This window comes from Adiantum capillus-veneris, chromosome 20 (genome assembly GCF_014529385.1).
Source record: "Adiantum capillus-veneris isolate H3 chromosome 20, ASM1452938v2, whole genome shotgun sequence".
Lineage (NCBI taxonomy): Eukaryota > Viridiplantae > Streptophyta > Polypodiopsida > Polypodiales > Pteridaceae > Adiantum > Adiantum capillus-veneris.
This window is the reverse complement of record NC_140950.1, coordinates 90482078-90503472: the sequence shown is the minus strand read 5'-3', so window position 1 is coordinate 90503472 and position 21395 is coordinate 90482078. Positions and strand designations below refer to the sequence as shown.

Genomic DNA, 21395 nt, shown 5'->3' with positions numbered 1-21395 from the left:
ATCAGTGCCAGGTCCCTGCACTGTGATTGTTCTAACTTTAATTCCAATTCTAAGTCCTTGTTTTTCTTTTCAAGTTCCTTGTACACTTCATCAGGTCCTTTGATCGAGGCCACGGCTGGATTTTCTCTAATTTGTCGTAAGAAAGGGACATGATCAGTGATTCTCTGTTCAAAATATTGCAAAGAAGCATTGGAAACATCTAACTGCACCTAAATTTTCTGAGCTGACAGAGAGTTGCTCATCTTTTACCTTACAGGCATCAGATAATTTGGTGAGGAGGTCACCTAACTCCTCCGTTTGTTTTTGTTGTTTATCCCTGGCTATTTGATTCTGTTTCGCTTCTGCCTTCAGCTGTCACACTTGCCTTTGGAGATCAGTGATGATAATCATCATGTCTCCTAGCTCTCCTTGAAGAGCGTCGATCACCAATTCTAATTCCTTAGCCTTTGTGTTGCGGTTCAAAGCTGTTGAACAGAGTCTCTTCGTCATTTCCTGCATCTGACGTGCATATTCATTGACCTGTATTATCACTTCATCATTTGACTAGCACTCCTCCTGTCTTGCGAGTTGGGATATGCATGTAGCCTCGTGTGTTGCTTCTGGCTTCGTCGTAATTGTTGGTGGTTCTTATGTGGAGGTAGATGGTCGGTCTTCTTCGTGGCCATCCTCAGGCTTTGAGGCCTCGCCAGTTTCTAGCTGAGTAGAATTAGATGGTGTGGTCTCAACCCTTGCTGTCTCTTTAGGTGCCAGCCTTTCTTCCTTCTCTAGCTCGGGCTGCGTCTCATGTGTAGTGGTAGGCTCTTTTTCTGTATCTTCTTCCTTATCAGTTTCTTCTTCCGGCTTTTGAGTCTCTTCTGTTGCCTGCTCCAGTTCTGGCTCGGCGTCTTTTTCATTTTGTCCATCGGGGTGGTCAGATTCTTGTGTAAATTTTGTTCTCTGGGTGGACTCAGAATCTTTCTCTTTTTTAGTCTCTGCTTCTTCATTGGTACATTTGCCTGCTGGTGATGGTGCTGGGCTAGGCATGGGATGGTCTTGTTGTTCCGGAGGCTATGAGGCGGGTCGGGGAGATCCATGACTTTGCTCTTGTGTAGCCGCTTCCTCAGCTTTCTTTGCAGCTTCTTCTGTCTCTTTCAGCTTTAGGGCTTCGGTCTTTTGGTACATTCTTTCTAAATATTCTGTTGCATATGTCTCTTTTCTGGTATGATTCTTTGTTTGAGGTCCTGTCAATCCTGTGGGTACCCACTTTTCTGGGTCCTTCCCTTGTGCTTGCCTACTGCGCTGGTAAGCCTGTTTTTCTCTTTCAAAACGCGCTTTTTTTTGAGCTAGTTGCTCTAGGTATGAAGCCATAGATTTTCTTTTAATCGCTTCAATTCTTTATCTTCTTTCTTCATCGTCAAAGCTCTCGTTGATGTGCCTTTCTGGCAAGCTGTTAGTTGACTCATCATCAAATTTATGTGATATTTTACCTAACCTTGTAGCTCATGAAGAGGGTTGTGCTACCAAGATCCATGTATTCTGATCAAGGGCAGGAGGTAGGTTGTGGGTCATGCGGATGGCAGGATACGCTATTCTAGTCAACACCTCTGGCGCACCCAAGTATGTGATTTTGCCTTCCTTCTTGGTGTTCTTCAAGGTTGTCAAGACATACTGCGCATGGTCCACGGTCTGTCTTGTTGTCGACTTAAGAACCTGAGTGAATGTGGTGGCCATGGCGTGATTTGGTGTAGTGTACCTTGGTGGCCTTTTTGCCAGAAAATGGAATTGTTGATGGTACAAACGGGCTGGCTCTTCCACCTGTTTATGGATAAGATCGACGAATGTAGCCGCGACTGTCTCTTTGATAAATGTGCCTGCGGTTTTCCTGTCTCTTGCCAACATGGTCATTCCTTCAATGGGCAATCTGAGTGCCTCTGCCACTATCTCTTTTGTGATTACTACCTCGACCTTGTTCCCTTGAGTGTCGGACATTTGTGCGGTTCCGTCCTCTTTGATGGTGGATAGAAGCTCGTAAGCTCTCTAAAAATCCACTCCACAAGGCTCTTGTTCGTAGAAATGTCTGAGTCCTAGCCTACAGTTAGTCTCTATTGTCTCTGGCTTGGCAGCTACAACATAGACCTCTTTAGGGAGGAGTTGCGTCTCCACTCGATGCCCTTCTTCACTCTTGAACGTGCCAGTGAAGATCGTGGTGTGGTGTTCTTCCAGCTGTTCTCTGTAAAGGTAAGATGCCTTTCCCGCTTTCACTGACTCGGGGTTTATGATACGCTGGCAGTTCTTGTAGTTTTTCTTTTTGGTTTAGCTTCTTTTTAGCCCTCTCCGCTACTTGTATGGTTCCTGTTCAGTGAATAGAGTGCAAAGTAAGCTGATTTGTCGAAATTTTCTCTGAAATGTCCTTTTAAACTGAAATGCTGACAATTTGGTCCAATTTGCTTCAAATTAAATCAATTTTTGAACAAGCAAAGATGCATAAAATCATGCAAGGAACAAAACTGCATGGTCAAAACAAAAACTTGCAACCAAAGTAAATAATCGCGATTATTTACAGCTGAGGGAATTTTCCAACTTTTTGCAAACTTGGCTTTATAGGCTTGAAGTATATACCAATTACATGCTCTGAAGGAAGTATGGGCTCATTTGGATGCATAGTTTGAAAATGATACTAGATTTTGGCTTTAGGACTGTGGGACAATAGATATGAAAGAAATTTAAGATTTTAATCTCCAAATTGATTCAAAGTTGGCTACTAGGCTTATCCCAACATGTACTTTGGATGTATGATGGCAAAATATCAAAATTTCTCAATTTTGACCAATAAGTAAATAATTGTGATTATTTAATTTTCTTCCAAAATTGGCAGTTTTTTGATACAAATTGGTTCTACCCATGGTATAGACCTTGGGTATGAGATATGTGGTGATTTGGATCAAGTAAAGCTGTCATAACCCAAATTTTGGCTTGCAAAGACTTCTTTGCGTTTTTTGGCAATTTTACAAGTAATGGGTGGTCATTTTGGCATGTAATAGGTGTGTACACATGATCGGTGAGATGATTTGACAATTTCCAAGTAAAAATGATGCAAAACTAAATAATCACAATTATTAACTACAGTGACAAAAACTTTGTAAAACCTACAAATTTTGACCTAGACATGTTTCATACACCTAGTACAAGTCCTAAATTGAATTTGGTCAAGTTTGGTCATGCCGGCATCACTTTGTGCTTCTTTGACTGTGAAATCACCGTTTTTTGTGACTACACGGCCTGTCGGGTTGGTCGGTCAAGTTTGAGGCTTTGGACTTTTCTACAACATAGTCGTGAAGCAACCTGTCCAATTCTGGGCCATTTGGAGTGAGTTTGGCTTCGTATGTCGAATTTGATGCTTTGTAACCTTCGAGCTGTTATCTACTGTTCGAGGGCTTTGCTTGATGGATCTCACCAAACCAATCATATACATTGTGTATAGACCTCATTAGCAAGCCATCCGTGGAGTCAGGTCGGAATTCTAGCATTTGCCAAAAACCTAACTTTTCTACTAGGGACCCCCTTGACCCCAGACGAATAATCATCTAATGGTATAGAAAGGTTCTATTATGTTAGGGCATGCTATGGTTCAAATCCCATCCAATTTGGTCAAGCTGGCAGCCGCTATGGTCAGTTTTAGGTTGTAGGTCTTCGTGCACTGCTCGGTTTCTAGGGTTTTTTCTAAGCCTTTAGACTAGCTACCGGCCGTATAAAATGGATCATTATTGAGTTAAGAACTTACCGCTCATGTCTTATGTGAGATGGTGCTGAAAATGATCAACTGTGGGCTCCGTAATGTCGCACGAAAGAGGTCCAAATCTCTCTCTGCAAAGGCTCCAAGTGGAAATGAGGTGGTTTTAGCTTACCTTGGATATCTATACTCGGACTTCTCAAACCAAATTTCCCCAGATTCCCCCGTTAGTTCTACTAAGCTGTGAAATCTACGTAAGACTCAAAAATTCCCTGATCGGATTCCTGTAGCTCATTTTGCACGAATTTTGCAAAAGTAGGCTTGGCCGCCTAATTTAAGCTTCCCGCTTCCATCTTCTGATTTCATTGAGAATTTTTGTGCTTGTTCGTCTTTTCTTTTTTATCACCATCGTGTCTTTCATATTTCTATCTGAGCTTCTGCTATTTATTATTAATTTTGACTTGTTATTTGAAAAAATCAAAGAAAATAGCAAAATGCTCTAAAAAAGTAAAGTAAAAATCCAATATTTAAAAAAATCCCTTGAAAAACACAGCTTTATTATTATTTGTTGGATTTTTCTCTTTTTAAGCCTCATTATCAACAAAAATGATAAAAAATACCCAAAAAAGGACTATTTTTTATTAATTTTTTGATAGTATATCCACTATTTACACTCATCAAAAAAATATTATCAGTGAATTTTCCCTTCATGATGAATTATAAGGGCATTCTTAGGTAATTTTATAAAAAATCACATGTTAATATCAATCTTTTTCCTCCCTCGGCAAACATTGCCCTTCATTACTTAGTACTTAGTTCCCTTCCATCACTACAACATAACACCAAGATTTCGGCGCAACAGATTTCGACGGCCATACTTTTTCACGCATTTTTGAACGGACTTGCAGTCCGTCGATATACACGTGGAAAGGGGCGTCGAAATGCACGTGGAAATACCCTGGAAAGGTAAATATTACCACGCGTATTTCCACAGGTATTCCCATGTGTCTTTCGGCGCATATTTCGACGATAAAAATTGGAGAAAAAAAAACGAAATCCGCGTGCAGACGGTCATTTTCGCTTGCGACGCGCTCATATCTGCTCTTGGTCGAAACCTACTGTGCAGGTATTATGAGCTCTCTCTCCCTCCCCCCCCCCCCCCCCCCCCCCCCCCCCCCCCCCCCAACCCCTCTCTCTCTCTCTACATCGTGTGTGTGTGTGTGTGTAGGGGGGAGAGAGAGAGAGAGAGAGAGAGAGAGAGAGAGAGAAATGTGTGTGTGTGTGTGTGTGTGTAGGAAATCAAAGAGAGAGAGAAACGTGTGTGTGTGTAAGAAACTAGAGAGAGAGAGAGAGAGAGAGAGAGAGAGAGAGAGAGAGATGTGTGTGTGTGTGTAAGAAATTAAAAAGAGAGAGAGAGAGATGTGTGTGTGCGTGTAGGAAATTAAAGAGAGAGAGAGAGGGAAAAATGTATGCATAGGAAATTAAAATTAAAGAGAGAGAGAGAGAGAGAGAGAGAGAGAGAGAGAGAGAGAGAGAGAGAATGTATGCATAGAAAATTAAAATTAAAGAAAGAGAAATTAAAGAGAGAGAGAGAGAGAGAGAGAGAGAGAGAGAGAGAGAGAGAGAGATGCTCTATTGCATATGCTCCTCTCTCTACCAGGGCATTGTATATCTCAAAGCCCTATCCAAGAATTTAAGTCACCAGTTAATGTGTGATAAGGTTGAAGCCCTTGAGGCACCCCATGGTTGGCTGGAGTTTTGTGCTCATGCAATTGAGCTAGGAAATGTATCGGATGCGTGGAACACTGGTCAGCAAAGGCCTCTTGATGCGTCTTTTTTGGACATGAGGTTTCTAGGTGGGAAAAGGGTACGATACTAAACCCATTAGATGATGATGATTGCAATTTCGCTGGTGACCATTGTGATGAGGGCCAGGTAGAGAATCTGAGTGCGACTATGGAAGAGAGGCTACAGGTATCACGAGTGGCGTTAAAGAAAACATATGGCCATAGGAAGATGCTTTGTGCCAATCAGTCAAGGTCGTTTGGAATGGGAATATGAGTAGCAAAAAAGAGCAAACACTCGATGGTTGACAAGGAAATATAGAAAGCCAGACATTGCTGACAATACTGGCTTTCTCGAGCTTGAAGGTGCTCATTTTGATGGGTGACTGGAATATGCTGCAAGGTTAATTACAACCAGATGTGATATGTTTTGGATTATCTAAGATGCTTTTAGGAACCTCGCATGGGTAGGTCATTAATACTGAAGGTTGCTTGGTGTACAGTTTGGAAATTATATGCATGGTGCTTGCAAATTGTAGCAGATTTTGGGTCCAACAAAACTCCCTTTTGCAATAGTAATGCAAGTACAACAGGTGTCGAGGTGCACCAAGGTAACTGGTAGTTGTTGGTTCTTGTTAGGGATGCATATATGTGACTCAATAGTACCGGATTTGAGACTCTTTTTTGGTCAGCAAACAAACTTTTTTTTTTCACAAATGTATTGTTTTGCCGGCTTTAAGCGATAGATTTGGAGTCGGGTATGCTTGTTTTCCTGTATTGGAAGCTGATGCTTTCTTGAAGCAAAACTAAAGGCGATGTTGAAATCGCAAGGATGGAAGAACCGATTTTTGGACCACTTCATTATGAACTCTGATGGGCCAAGAGCCCCTTTGGGAGCTCCAAATAGAGGGTTTGTGACAGGTATCAAGATAGGTGCTATCGGGATTACGAGTGCTGGCCAGGGCTGACTCTTCTTTCATCTAATGAGCCCACCAAATAGGCATACAATAGGGCTGAGAGAGGCCTAATGATGGTGGATGTATGTGAGGTTTGTCTCATGTACGATCGCGAGGATTTGGTGTGTGATAGTGGGAATCTCGGAGTTGAGACAATGACTCCTTGAGCTGGGTTATGTGGGAAAGACAATGGGCATCAAGGCCTAAAATGGGACCCGAGGAAAGGGACCTATGATTGGATTGTGGGTACAGTGATAATGCGATACAAAGCGACCAGGATGTATTAGGAAGTGGAAGCAAAAGGGCCACTAAGCATGATCAATTGAAGCAGGGCTAAGCTAGGAAAATTGGAGCTTCTTGCTGGTTTTTTGAAGCATGATGTGGGTTGAGGTAGGTCATACCAAATGGAACATTAGAATATGCTATTGATGTGGGCCATAAATGATCGAATGATCCCCGCTCGACAGCGAGGTCAGGATGATAGCACGATGCACACTTATAATGGACAATATAAGGCTGAACATATAGGCCAACAAACAATATATCGGATTACGATACAATAATCGGTGATGATTATGGGGTAGCCGACTCTGCTCAGCTAGTACAAGCATAAGCAAAGAGTATTGGATCAGTTGGAGTGGTTCGAGGCACATGCAATGGATCAGTGTAAGCACTATTGAGAAGCAAAACCGCTCAAGTTGGGGCTAATGTCGATCAGGTATGGTCGATGAATACCCCCTTGATGAAGGAGAGCGGCAGGCACAAAGCTATGCACTATAGTGGACCTGCCTCTCCATAGTAGACCAGACCATCAATCAAACAAAACGTTTGTGAAACTTATCTGGTGTGGAGGATATGAGATGATGTATGATGGTTTGAATCTTAGGATCCTCTTGCTGCAAGGGACGAAGAGAACTAAGATCAGTGGGCTAAGGCATGCAGTGTGCTGGGTATTCTGGAATTGGGTCTAGGGCCGCGGGCTGCTAGAAAAAGATGTGGGTTGGCTCTATTTTTTGTGGATAAGCTCAACGTATTAGGGCTGAGAGAGGCCCATTGATAGTGGATGTATGCGAGGCTTTTTTGATGTATGTCAGAAAGGACCTGATGTGTGGTAGCAGAGGTCTCAGAGTTGAGACAATCACTTCTCAAGCTCAGTTATGCCTGAAAGTCAATGGGCATGATGGCTTGGTATGGCACCCACGAAAAGGGACTCAGGTTTGGATTACAGCTATAGCTATAGTGAAATACAAAGTGACCAAGATGTTGTCGAGTAGGTGCGTGTTCATGCTTGGAACAGATGGGCAAACTTCTCTAAAATGCATATAGATTATTGCAATATCTTTGACTGATATGAGTACCTACCATGGTGATTTCATGTGAGCTCTGGGATTAAACCTTGCGATTGTCATTACCAATGCATAAATCCAAAGTCAATGCCTTGCTCCAGATGTAACACCTATGAGTGCATGCATCTTGAAAACATGATGTTATGTGCAATACATATGAGAAATAGATAGGTTGGGGTGGGAAAAAACATGCTAGACATTGCTTTGGTAAGAATATATGTGATAAAAGGTAATAAGTTTATTGAGTATGCCAAATGGGATGCATTAAAAGTGTGAACATGATCTGAGAAGAGCCAAGATGAAAAAAATGGAAAGGAGAGTTTGAGGCACAACAAAAGGAGCTGGATTGGAAGCTTTATAAAAAAGAGGGAAAAAAGAAGCTTCTCAACAGGGTCGGTTGGCAGCAACTGGGGGCGCATGGCCGGCTGCACTGAATCTTAATGGCTTTGTGTGGGCTTTTGGTAAAGGAAAAAAACGGGGTGATGCCTCGTTATGTCAATGGACGATGGTAGATAACAGAACCTCGGAATATTTGCAGTTAGCAGTGAAAAATAAGTCTACTTCATGGTTTGGGTTAAGCTGGAATAGAATGGGGATTTCAAGGTTTCACAGTTGGAGGAGCGGTTGACGAGCAAGGGCTATGCGAGGGAGATCGGACCCTCCGGATACCTTTTTACCCAACCCACTCCAGAATTTGGTTATGGAGCTTCAATACTAGCATTTGCAAATCATTAGGTTCTCACCAGGATTTGTATAATCAGTAATGTTCTGGGATTATTGATTTGTTATTAGGCTTTGTATATATCAGCCTTTATATGTATCTCCTACAGCCTAAGTGATTTCGGATACTCTCTTTATCTCTTTATTTTTAGATATGAACTCCCACAGGTAGGGACTTGGCGTCTTCCCAGGTCAGCACGTAATTCTTCTCGACATTTTTGGTGAACCCGAAGCGAGAGTGGCTAGGTGAGGATTACAGCAAGAGCAAATGCTTTGGAGAAGGTATTGTCAAATCAAATTGAAGCAGCTATTCTAGATGGAATGGACTATAAATCAACAGATCAAGTAAAGATGTTGCAAGTGCTTCAACAAGATCTTATTCGTATGTGGGATCAGGTAGAAAGATTGGAAAAAGAGAAAATTGAAATAGCAATGAACACTGCTATGCAACTTGTGTATGATGAGAGAAGCTTATTGGATGGATATAACCTATTTGGATATCTCGAGGTCTATGTGCAAGAGATGGGACGTCAAAATGTTTCAGAAGGAATGATCATTGATGTGTTTGAGCAATTAGTGGTTCCAAAAACCAATGGCTGTGTTCAAGAGATTAAGATTAAACATGGAGAAAATTGGAAATATTTTGAAGCAGCTCTTAAACTTCAATTTTGGATCATAGTTTTGAGGACACGTCCGATGTTGAATGCAAGAAGCCCCATAAAGTGGAGGTGTTTAAAGAGAAAAATAGAGCAGATAGTTGAGCATATACTAGTGCGATGACCAGGAAATCATTTACATGGATGTGAACGTTATCAAGGATGCTTGAAAGCAATTGGAAGCTATGTACAAATTGCATGAGCGAAGCCACGATGGCATGCAAAACCAGGTTCAGGTAGGTTTGGATCATGACGATAGTTTTTATGTAGCAAAATGTGTATATGAGGTTGATGCAGTTTGTAAAAATTTTGGACATTGAAGATGGATGCATGTCAGCTGATGCCAGGTTACTGCATATGCCTTTTGTGATGCAGGAGGGATCAATGTGAGTTATAAGGTAAAGAAGACGCTTCTGGTACCGTTTGATGCAGGTGGTATAACACTAAATCTGGGTTTATTGTAAGCATGTCATAGTCGAAGTGTTGTAGGACAGGATGTTGTGTCTTGGAATGATCTTCTGAATGCAAATGCTAAAATGTTGGGCATGATGAGAAAGTTCTCAATTTCTTTAAACAAATGCAACATGAGGATTCCAATCCAAATGCAATTACATTTGGTTATGCCCTAAAAGCGTGTAGGGTGCTAGAGAATATAGAGGAAGCCCAAGAGTTGCATGAAAAGATTGTCAGAGGCAGTTTACTTTCAGATCTTCATGTTGGGAATGCATTGCTTGACATGTATGTCAGCTGCTTCCTGCTTGGTAAAACTTTGGAGGTTTTCAAAGAGGTCTCACAGAGCGGAGGAGATGTGCGCCTTAGCACATCCTTAGTTGATATGTACGCCAAGTGTGGTATGATGGCTAAAGCTCAGGAAGTTTTTAATCTTCTTTCTAGACCTAACATTGTAGCATGGACTTCCCTTGTAGGAGGTTACATAGAACATGAAAAAGGGGAGAAAGCACTGCAATGTTTCAATGCAATGCAACAAGATGGTATCATCCATGATGCTCCTGCATTTGTTTTATCTATGAAAGCTTGTGGAATCGTCAAAGGCATAGAGAATAGCCAAGAATTACATGCAAAATTACTAGAGGTAGCTTACTTTTGAATCTTAATGGAGGGAATGCTAGGTATGGGTTGTGCAATGATGTTCTTTTCAGGCTTTTGGCATGGGACATAGTCATGTTCGATGCACTTACAGGTGGGTATGTCCAGCAAGGACTCAATGATGAAGCTCTGAACTGCTTCAAGAAAATGTTGGAAGAGGGAGTCCCTCCCTAGTACCTACACTTCACGTTCATCTTCACTTCCCTCCTATTCCTAAAACCTCAAGTTGATCGCTCATTGCTTCATCTTCATCAAATGTTGCAGTTTAGGGTTTTGTTTTTTTGCAAATCTGTCCCAAAATTTGTGGCCTGCGTGCATGAACAGAAATGGACCTTGTCCATTTCTTGCCATTTGCAACGTCTTGCTGTTGAGAAATAAGTTAAGCCTTGGCCTGGACATTAGAGAAGTAGCTTCATCCAGGTTGCTATCTTTGGTCACTGAAAGGCTGACTGATTCCAATAGTAACATCGAGGGAAAAGATGAGGAGTATGCACGTAATCAACAACAAAATATATATGATGCTCTTCCTTTGTTGCATCATCTTGTTATCGGTCAAGATATGAATGTTTGCTTTCGCGGTAAACATGATTTTGAGTTTACTCCTGAATGTGTAGTCTTTGATCTGTGATCAACTATTGGGCTTGTTGAAAGGGAATTTTGATGTTGGAAATACCTTAGTAGATATGTATGTCAAGTGCGGATTGCTTTCAAAAGCATGCCAGATGTCTGATAAACTTCCACTATACAATGCTTGCTCATGGACAACATTGATTGCAGGTTACATCGGACAAGGGCAGGGTGTTGCTAAATTGGCTTTATCTGACAGAAAAATGAGTCCTTGGGTTTATAAGTGAGAGGATTTTCTCACTTGCAACATCAGGAAAAATAATTCTAAGTGAGAGGGTTTTTCTCACTGGAGACATCTGAGTATAGAGTATTCCTAGTTTGTCATTTAGAGTAATAACGAGAGCACTGTGAACAAGAATATCTATTAGGCCACCAGGAATGGGTACTCTCGATGCGTCACATCAGATAGGGTGACATGGAGCATCGAGAAGAAGTAATCAAACATCCGGGAATGGACATCTCTGATGTGTCATAGGATGGGTGACATAGAGCATTGTGAAGGAGATTGTATCGTAAGTTTGGTAGCTAGGAAATGACTGGTGATGGGTATTTCTGATGAGTCACAACGTTGGTGATGGGTGCATCAAAAAGGGAATATCCATAGTTAGGAGGAAATTTTGAACTGTTAGAATTGTGCACAAGGAAAAGCAAGCACTTGAATGAGGATGGGTTCAGAGGAAATTGTGAGGAAAAATGGATGCTTTCTAAGAAAGCGGATTGATTTTTGGAAAATAGATGCTTTTTCGGGAGGAAGTCTATGTCTGCATTGCAGCTGTGCATGTGATTTCATCCAAGGACGCCTGGGAAGTGCTGTGAAAGCATTGTTTTTAGCTTGTATGGTTTTATTGAGTTTTTGGGCAAATTTAGACTATTTTTAAAACACATCGGCCGCCCACTTAATAAATGGACAACCATCTGATAAATAAGGCATAAATCAACCAGTGTTCTCTCTTCTCTCTCTCTCTCTCTCTCTCTCTCTCTCTCTCTCTCTCTCTCTCTCTCTCTCTCTCTCCGCAGAACAGCGAGAAAAAAAAACTGGTTGCAATGTCTACGTGGGCAACCAGTGCTCTACTATCTTTGTCGTGGCTAGGGAGCTATAAAAGAATCACACACCCTCTCCCAGAGGGTTGACTAGTTTTTGCAAGGAGAAGATGGTGCTATAGATATATTTCAGCCACAAAGAAGATGTTGCCAGTGATGCCCATGGTTGCCCCAACTGTACCAGATTTCGTGAGGACCCAGTGCGTGTGTTCCCTCACAAAGAAGTGTCTACAAAGCTGCTGGTTTTCTCTATTTTCAGCCAATAAATATCGTAGACGGGGCTATGTAGAGTTGTAGGGATGTCGTGCCCTGAGTCTAGAAGGTGAGCTTTACTATCAGTGGACATAACATATACCACACTTTGCTTCGGGTTGCTTAGTCAAATACATTAAATCTTAGTTGTTGCTCTTTTGGGTATGCAAGCCTTTGCACTCTCTTGGATAGGATAGCCAGGTGCAGCCTTAAGAGCATCCCTTGCACTGTCCATTTTTCTTAAAATTGAGCTATCAATCTTGAGAGGCAAAGCTTGAGACCTCATGCTAATGGGGAGGTTTTGTTGATCTTGAAGCTGCAAAATTTCTTCAAGTAGATCAGTCAGCTGATCCCCATCTTCCTTGGCATTATTCCCTACCTTCTCAGGCATTTGTGAGATTTAACATTTTGAGTCGACTTCCTTTGCGATGCTACTAAGCATAAAAAGTCTTTCATTACCCTCTACATATGTACCTGAGTTACTTGCACTTCGACGATGAAAGCATTTCTTCATAGAGACTTCTGATTTCTCTACTAAATTTGCATACTGTAAAGGTTGATCTTGCACCACCACAAAATATGAAGGATAGCCCTTGTGCTATTGATAATGTATACCTAGGCTTCTAGAACTACCATAAATGCTGTGAAAAACAATATTAAAAATTGATTTTGGAACTCTCGTATTTGGTAGGGTTGGCAATCTAGGAGGGAGACCAGGTGTGTTTCCTATAAGTCCTCTATGGATTCATCGACCATCCCCTTCAATAAGTTGTGCCATCATGAAAGCACCAATCTTGAAGTTCAAACCGTGTTCATAGTGATAAATCTAATCAAAACCACTTGAGGTGTTTAAGGTCCATTATCTAAAGTCATCTTCAATTTACAACAAAAGTGAAATTTCTGTAAGACTGTTTGGGAATGGGCTGCATGCATGTGCTCCTCATAAGCTCTGCCAAGTCATGCCATGCGTTGTCATCTTGATTCTACTCAACCTTGTGATCACACTAAATGTGTCAATAAGACCTTGTGATCACACTAAATTTGTGGTAACTACGTAAATATTAAATCGGTTTTAGTATCAAATCATTGCCAAGCACAACATTTGGCATACATATCTACCAAAGCATTGCAAAGTAGAACATTCTTCCCAATGGCCATTATCATATCAACCATTGCCTTCAGTATTTCATTCCAAAAAATAAATTATCCATCGACTCAAATAAAGTGATGAGCCACCTTCCTTAAACAATGATCCAAACCTTGCTTTATTTTGTTTCTTGTTGGTGGACATTGAGGATCACGATATCCACCCCCTCTAAACCTTCACATCCTTTGGCATGTGCCAAACATCTTTAGTATTTTAATTTTCATAATGAAGGGCATCGTCAAAAGCATTATCCAATATGTACATACATCTCATAATCCTCTAACAATTATTCTAAGCCTTGATTCTCAAAAAACGCCTATCCATCTAGCTTTTGGATAGTTTAATCATCTTTCACACAATAGTCACCCTAAGCTTGCTACTATCAAGTTCACTAGGCTTGTATGTTCCATTATGATAAACATGCATCACAACATAAGGTCTAAACCATTGCTTGACCATTTATGCATTACAAAATATTGATTTTCCAAGCTATTTTCATAAACAAGTACCCGATGGCCATTATTAATGATAAGAGGACTGAGCCTCTCCTCAACCTATCTTTCTCATTAGAAGCTTATTTTTTCTTTGGGCATGTCTCCTTAAGCTTTTGTTTTGCCCAATCAATGTCTACGCGGTGTTTCTCAAGTTGAAAATTATGTAAAGCAAGCAAATCTTCAGTAAGCATACTTATTTTCCATGGCAACATTGTGGAAGAAATAACTGCCTTCTTCTTAGGCATGATTGTTTTTGGTCCATACATAAGCTCAAATGGAAAAAGGTAAATATTTAGTCCAATTGCCAATATGCCCTTGACACGCCTTTGCTGCCAAAGCTTGAACAAAAATATAGGTAGTTTGATCATCCCACAAAGCAAAATGTAAAATTTTAGTCCAATCGCCAATATGCCCTTGACATGCATTCGCCAAAGCTTTAACAATAGGCGGATGTGCTCATTCACTTTTCCCATTACCTTCTGGACTGGTAACTATAGTAAGAGACATTTTGGTTCCAAACCAATAAAAGAACTAACACGCTTCATTTGAATCTAGCTTTCCTCTATCAACATTATTCTTTCCAATACAATCATATTTTCTAATCTCATCTTCAAACAAAAACTTGCATAAAAACTTGTGGTTTTTATAGGCAAAGATCTACCTTCAACTTGATTAGTGAGATCTTCTCTAACAAGCTCATTGACATAGAGTTGTGCTAATGGTCAATCTATAGTCCTAAAATGGTCAAGGACTTGTAACAAAGTTTTCATCCTATACTACTTGTGAAAGAGTTGTTATATAGTGTTGTGCATGGAGTTGTGAAGGGTCAGGACCCAAGGGATGCCATAAATAGAGTGTTGTGCATGGAGTTATTAAGAGTCTGGGCCCATGGGATGTCATAAATAGACCTAGCCACCTCCATGAATAATTTTTTGAGAGTTGCTTATCACATTTTTTGAGAGTGATGGATTGGATTGCAAAGGATCCGTTATGTTTCTAGCCCATTAGGCTGATGACAGGTATGCCTTGAGCTTCCGTTTTCCCTGCTCAGACTCATTCTTTATATCCCTTAGAAATATATTCCTTTGTCCAAGTTGTACATGTGCTTTGAGGTGGTAATTAAAGAGTACTCTACGGATTTTTTTGATTGCCTTAACACTAGGTTGGAAATGAAACAAGACATAAAAGTTTCTTTTCAATGTTTGGAAAAAAACGAGAATTGCCGCTTCTCCTTCTTTGCAAGAGCAATGGTCATAATGGGCCTAGAAGATATGGTAGATGTTTTCATTAAGTCCATTGTGCTTTGTGAGATGAAAGTGGAAGGCATAAAAGCTTTTAAATAGGTTTCTGATGGTTGTGGGTGAAGTAGCAAGGCATGTTGGTCATACACAAAAGACCAAGAACATAGAAAAAGTGAACAAGTGAATGCAAGGAAATATGGTAAATAATTTAAAGTTTCACACACAAGTAATATTGATCCCATAATAATGATGGTAAGAAGTGGGTAATGAAAGGGATTAATGCAAGGCTCAATTTTTGATGATATGGATGTAACCATTGATGTGAACTTACTACTACATGACTGTATTTCTATTAAAGGATCTTGTATTTTTGACAAAAAATCCATTTTTTCTAAATAGGCATTGAATTGTGTGCATGTGATGATGATGTGCCTTGATATTGAGGAATTCTCCCAGTATTGGAAACATTTCCTTAATGATTGGTGAGGGCTCATAAATTATTAATTTCGACCCACGCATAGAGCCTGAAATTCTAACTTCTCAAGTCCTGGACATACATTGACCCGTGATTGAACGTCTGATGAATTTTGTATAGCCCTACCTATTGAGTGGCCATGTTGGGCTTCTTGTACTTCATTTTTTCCATGTACCAATATAGTAATTTCACTTTTTTCATCTTCTTTTTGAGCCCTTGTTCACGATGCACCTTGACTCTCTCTTGCTTGACTTTGTGGCTCTAGAGAAAGATAGAGTTCATGCTAATTGGTTTATGGCTAGACACATATGTGTAGTATGTAGAACACAACATTATGAGATAATTTCATGAGAAGAAGAAATAACAAGGAATAAAGAGCTTGCGTACCTGGAAATTGGTGAGTGTTTGGTGATCTATAAGTGTGTGTATATGTACATGGGATCCTCCTCCACGTTCTCCCTAGCTTCCACACTCTATCCTGTGTCTCAGCTATATAGACAAAAATTTTATTCTTGAAAAAAAGACTAATTTGTGTTTGACAAAAAAATAGATCAATTTCAGACTATGTGATACAGATAAAGAAAGTCATTAAGGACTTGGAAAGCATAAATGTTGAAGATCCAAAAGATGACTTGTTTTTTGTTACTTTGAATCATTTGGGTGCAATATACCTGTCAATGGATACATATATTTCTATTCAAGGTAGTATTCAAGAACCTCATCAAAGTTGTTTAATTTGTATCTATAAGAAGCGATGAAATTGGGCAAATCTACAGTCATCCCAATCATGGATCTATTCCGAAGATCATGCTTTTTCCTCTTGTGGTCATGGAAACAATAGAGGTGGAAGAGGAAATTATAGTCATGGAAACCATGGTGGAAGGGGTGATTATATAAAATTGTCTCAATCAAGGTTATAGTGATCACAATCATAGAGGCAACAAGACCTCATCCCATGAATTGGTGGGTTTAAACATCCGAACATAGATAGTTATTGCAATGAATGTGGATTTTTTGGATACTTTGAGAGAGAGTTTCACAAAGTTGTGGCCATGCAAGAAACCAAGCAGGTGGCAGATATGGTGGAATTTATGTTGGACATAGTGGTTAGGATTTAGGTGGTGATTCTCTAGAGATCCTATATAGTACATGCATCCAAGAGGTTCTTATCAAACCCCTTAATATACGTTTTCCAATATATAGAGACCCCTTATGTGCCATCTTTCTTGATAAAAAAGACCCCTTATATACTAAAATTTTTACTTTCTCAAATTAAAATAACCTTATGTATATATATTTTTTGTAGCCTCATAAAATTAGTTAACCCCTTCTATTGAACTCACATCTTATTGTACATGTTTTTTAGTGTCCCCTAAGGGACATGAAAATGCGCACAAATCATATGAACTATCTTGAATAGTGTTTTGACAGAAAGAAGGAGCTGCATAAAGGTCATCTATTTTTTATGGAGTACATCATATAGATGATTAGTATTTGGATAGTGGTGCAACAAATCATATGAACTATCTTGAATAGTGTTTTGACAGAAAGAAGGAGTTGCATAAAAATGAAGTTATAGCTATGGGTGATGACACCATGTGTATGATTACCCATGTTAGTAAAGTGACATTGTTAGAGAAGGAAAACACTTACATCATGTTGGGAGATGTGTTATATGTGTCTGAAGATAGAGAAAACTACCTCTATAGAAGTGTTAGTTGATAGTTGGATTACCAATAATACTAGTTGTTTAATCGATGCAACCAGTTGATGGGTGTCCTTCTAGCCAACCACACCTTTCCCAAGTCACATATTTCGATGTAGTCTATTCTACCTTACGAAAAATCTTTGCTAAAAAATCTCTATGATTTTTAATCCAAATGTTGTATACTCCGAGCTATATTATTTTATCATGAGCTCCAAGCCTTGTTAACTGGCCATTGTCCATATGAAAAGCCTTGGATATAAAGCTTAAAAAACCCTTTGTTTGAACACATTGTAAAATTATCTCAAGTTTTTGAAGAGATTTTGTATGTATGACTATGAGCAGGTACTTAGTAGCAACTAGTACATGATTTTTCTCATTATCTGGTAATCAAACTCAATTCTATTAATTGCATTTATGTTCCTTGTCTCATGATCTTTAGTTTAAGTAGAATAATTCTAATTTTATTGTGGTTTGCAACTTGTGTCTGTGAGCTATATCTGCATATTTGAGTGCCAAAATGGTTGTTTTCTTTATAACTTTTGACCACATGGGTGTGGTGCTAAACCCTAGAAAGACCTATCTAGTCTGTTTTGCTGCAATTTTTAGGACTTAGACCATGATGGATTGGGATTTTGGTACTAGAGTCCGTAGGCCTAATATAGCTTTCCATAAATTTCATTGCATTTTGAGTTCATTTGGTTGACAAAATGGCATGATGACCTAGAGCGGTGAGATAGGAGATAGGCAAGATTCCACACTAGAGAGTGATGGCTTCTTTGTTATGCTGATTGGTTAGCTTGCTAGGTTCACTTCTTGAGGTTGACAGCCTCAATGAGTCCCACATATATTAGCTCTGGATAGTTATGCTATAAATGTCCAATTGTGATGACCCGCTAACATTGGTTCCATTGTTAAGGAATGATTCTTAGGTGGTGAGTGACCTAGTCATATTTATAGCCTTCTTCTGGAGGTCACTCACCACCCTAGGAATGATCCTTAGGTGGTGAGTGACCTAGTCACATTTATAGCCTTATTTTGGAGAGATTTTTCTACCCATTACATTTACACCTTAGCAATAAATGTTTTGGGGATCGACATCTACAGGGCATTGAAAACCAATTGACCAAATTTCATGCCAAAATGAGGTCAAACATGGATCGCGATCCGTGTACCCTGTCATGATTTTTGGTTGCGATTTGAGCAACAGGGAGTTGAGACAATTTGAAACACTTTTCCCAAAAGGCACATTGGAAAAAAGTTGTAAAAGTTAATCATAGGAGCAAAAAATATAAAACTATTCCAAAATCGCAAAGCAAATCCAAATGTTCACTTTGGATTGGAAAAAAATTATTCAAAACCAAAACTTTTTTGGGAGTAGGCTATTGACATCATAAGCAATCAAAAGGTAAAGCTTTAGCTACAAAAGTGATCGATTGCCATCCATATACCTCTTGTGAGTTTTTGGAAAAAAATTATACTAGTATGTTGCAGAAGTCATTGTGAGTAATACTTTCTGAAGTAAGGTAAACAAAAAAGTGAGTTAAAAGGGCCAAAAAAAACTTCAGGCTAGAAAACACCAAGATAGACCCATGGTTTGACTTTTGAATGACTTAAACTAGTCCAAACCACACAAAAAGCATATTTTTAGGGTCAAGGTACCCAGGGCAAGTCGTGTGTTAGTTAGTATCATCACATTTTGTCACTAATGTACATGGATTATGATCCTTGCTACTTTGTCACAGACTGAGAAAAGCTAGTCCAACCCTCACAAAGATCATATTTTTAGGGTCAACGTACCAAGGACAAGCTCTGTGTCAAGTTTCATCACATTCTTCCCCTAAGGTACATGGATCGCGATCCATGTTCCTTCGTCACATACTAAGACAAGATTTGAACCGTAGCTAGAGCTAGTCACAAGGAACCTAGTGGTCTTTTCAAAGTTATATTTGAAATTAATTAAAGGATTCTGCAAGAAACACTGGATTTTGTGCTCCAGAAACACAATATTTTTTGTCGTTTCTAGATTTAGACTAACCAAGGAGCTATAAACTCATAGCCACCAAGTGTTTTTTGTATAGACTGCAAGGGCTAGAGTGTGCGGCTTGAGGTGATTCCAATTCAAGGATTTTTAAGCAATCAAAGAGGTAATATTCTAGGACTTTGTAATAGTGGATTTTCTTGATTTATTTGCGATTACAAAGATTATATTAGAGTAAAAACCCTAAATAGGAGATTAGGTTAGCCACATTTCAATAAAAGAGAGTGTGAATGAAGGGCCATTGTCGACCTTAGAGCAAATTCTTGAGGTAAGACTATCCAATACTTCTTCATAGAGATCTTAAACTTACATGGGTGAGGGATTTAAAAGCATGAGTTTCAAGAGGACCATCCCAATACGCACCAACCATGAAACTATTGAGCTTGAAACACCAATTAAAAAATGAACAAAGTGAGAAATTTTTCAAAGATGGTATGGATCACTATTGCGTAAAGTTAAAAGAGAGATCTGGTGAGTTGCAGGACATAATTTTTGTGGACTACATTAATGATTAATTATTCAATGACGAGGGAATAATGTATCAAACTATGAAAAATCGCTACATTATGGACAAGCGGGGATTGAGAGACACCAAGGACAAAGTTGACATAGAGCTTGAAGACAAGCCGCCTAAGCTAGACATTCCTAATACAAAGCTAATGCAAGTGCACGGGACAAATCAAGTCAAGACTGATAACACTCATGTGGGTTTGTACAAGTACAACAACAAAGACCAAATGCTCTACTATAAGCATGACAAGCCCTACATTGGAGAGTTGTTAGAGAAAAACTCTTCTATGTTTTTACATGCATAGAAGGCAGAGATACCCATGTGATCATGCTTGATAAGTATGGATGGAGATACTCTGTATCAGACTATAAGGAGCTAGAGAGATATAAATACTTTGAAGGATCTCTCCATTAACACTCTGTCACTACTATATCATTTAGGCCACTATTTAGAAACAAGACGGAAAACAGAAAGAGTAAGCCTTGGTTGAACAAGGGTGGAAGACTCATTTAGTTGACCGTGGTTTTCAATCAAGACTGATTGGATCCTTGAGTTTGAGGATTTGAATGAATAAATACTAGGGTATTACCATATACATGTCGACCGCCGAGGCATTTTTTCCCTCTTTAGGAGATTTTTTCCCTCATGCATTTTATATAGGCCCATCACTCTAGGGCTATCTATTTTTCCATTGCACACTAAGTAACACACTCTCTATTGTGTGCCTTGAGATTCCTTCATCTTCTCCAAGGTGTGTGTGTTTCTTTGCAACCCTAGTTCCAACAATTGGTATCAAAGCAGGTTACGTCCTCCCAGGCTAAGTCCCCAGCTGCTTTAGCACAACGTGGCTGCTCACTTTCTCCGATTACAGTGAGGTTTGGTCATATTTTTCATTCGGGCTCATTTCGGCATCCGTTTCCACAACAGGCAGGTTTGCACAGACAATTTTGTCATTTTGTGCAAAATTTTTGTCAGTGTCGTTTTCTGCCTTACAATCTTCTATGGTTTGTGCTATATAGCACATGTTGTTCCCGCTCCGTTTCTCCTATTTTCAGGTAGTTTTCACATCACGTGTAGCATTTACCATGGCTGACAACAACACAAATGTCTTCAAGATGTTTGCTATTGAGGACAAGTTGGATGGGGACAATTACCCTATGCGGGCTTATATAATGTAACACGTTCTTGTGTCAAAGGACGTCTGGAATATTGTGTAGGACATTGATGTACGTCCTAGTTCTGAGGATGTAGGCGATGTTGAGGATGTTGTAGGTCTTGCTGCAAGGATTGCTTCTATTAGAGTGGTTTTGCCTACGGTAGAACAAAGCTCATTGGGATATAAAGGATGCGCAAGATCATGCATTGATTGTGTTGTCTATGAAGTGCAACATTGCTCCTCACATCCGTTCATCAAAATCTGCAAAACAGGCTTGGGATATTCTAGCAGGTCTTTTTGCAAGCCGGAATGAGGCTAAAATTGCTTTGTTGCATAAAGAGCTGGAGTCGAAGATTATGCATGAGGAAGTTGATATGGACACTTTTCTTGCTAGTGTCAAGGATATCAATATCACAGGAACCGAATA

General features: G+C 39.7%; 1 protein-coding gene and 1 pseudogene across 1 annotated transcript; one reads left to right on the top strand and one right to left on the bottom strand.

Moving 5' to 3' along the window:
• Window positions 1-5347: 5347 nt before the first annotated feature.
• Window positions 5348-11680, top strand: LOC147432871 (pentatricopeptide repeat-containing protein At1g03540-like). Its single transcript, XM_086492640.1, has 2 exons — window positions 5348-5896; window positions 5997-11680. Exon 2 carries the CDS (start codon window positions 9749-9751, stop codon window positions 10277-10279), a length of 531 nt encoding a protein of 176 aa, XP_086348766.1. The 5' UTR covers window positions 5348-5896; window positions 5997-9748; the 3' UTR covers window positions 10280-11680.
• A 601-nt stretch (window positions 11681-12281) lies between these two features.
• LOC147432870 (uncharacterized) lies at window positions 12282-12976 on the bottom strand (annotated as a pseudogene).
• Between the last annotated feature and the right edge of the window lie 8419 nt (window positions 12977-21395).

Excerpts from the sequence above, each read along its gene's own strand:
- LOC147432871 (XM_086492640.1), top strand. The coding sequence starts at position 9,749 with ATGCAACATGAGGATTCCAATCCAAATGCAATTACATTTGGTTATGCC.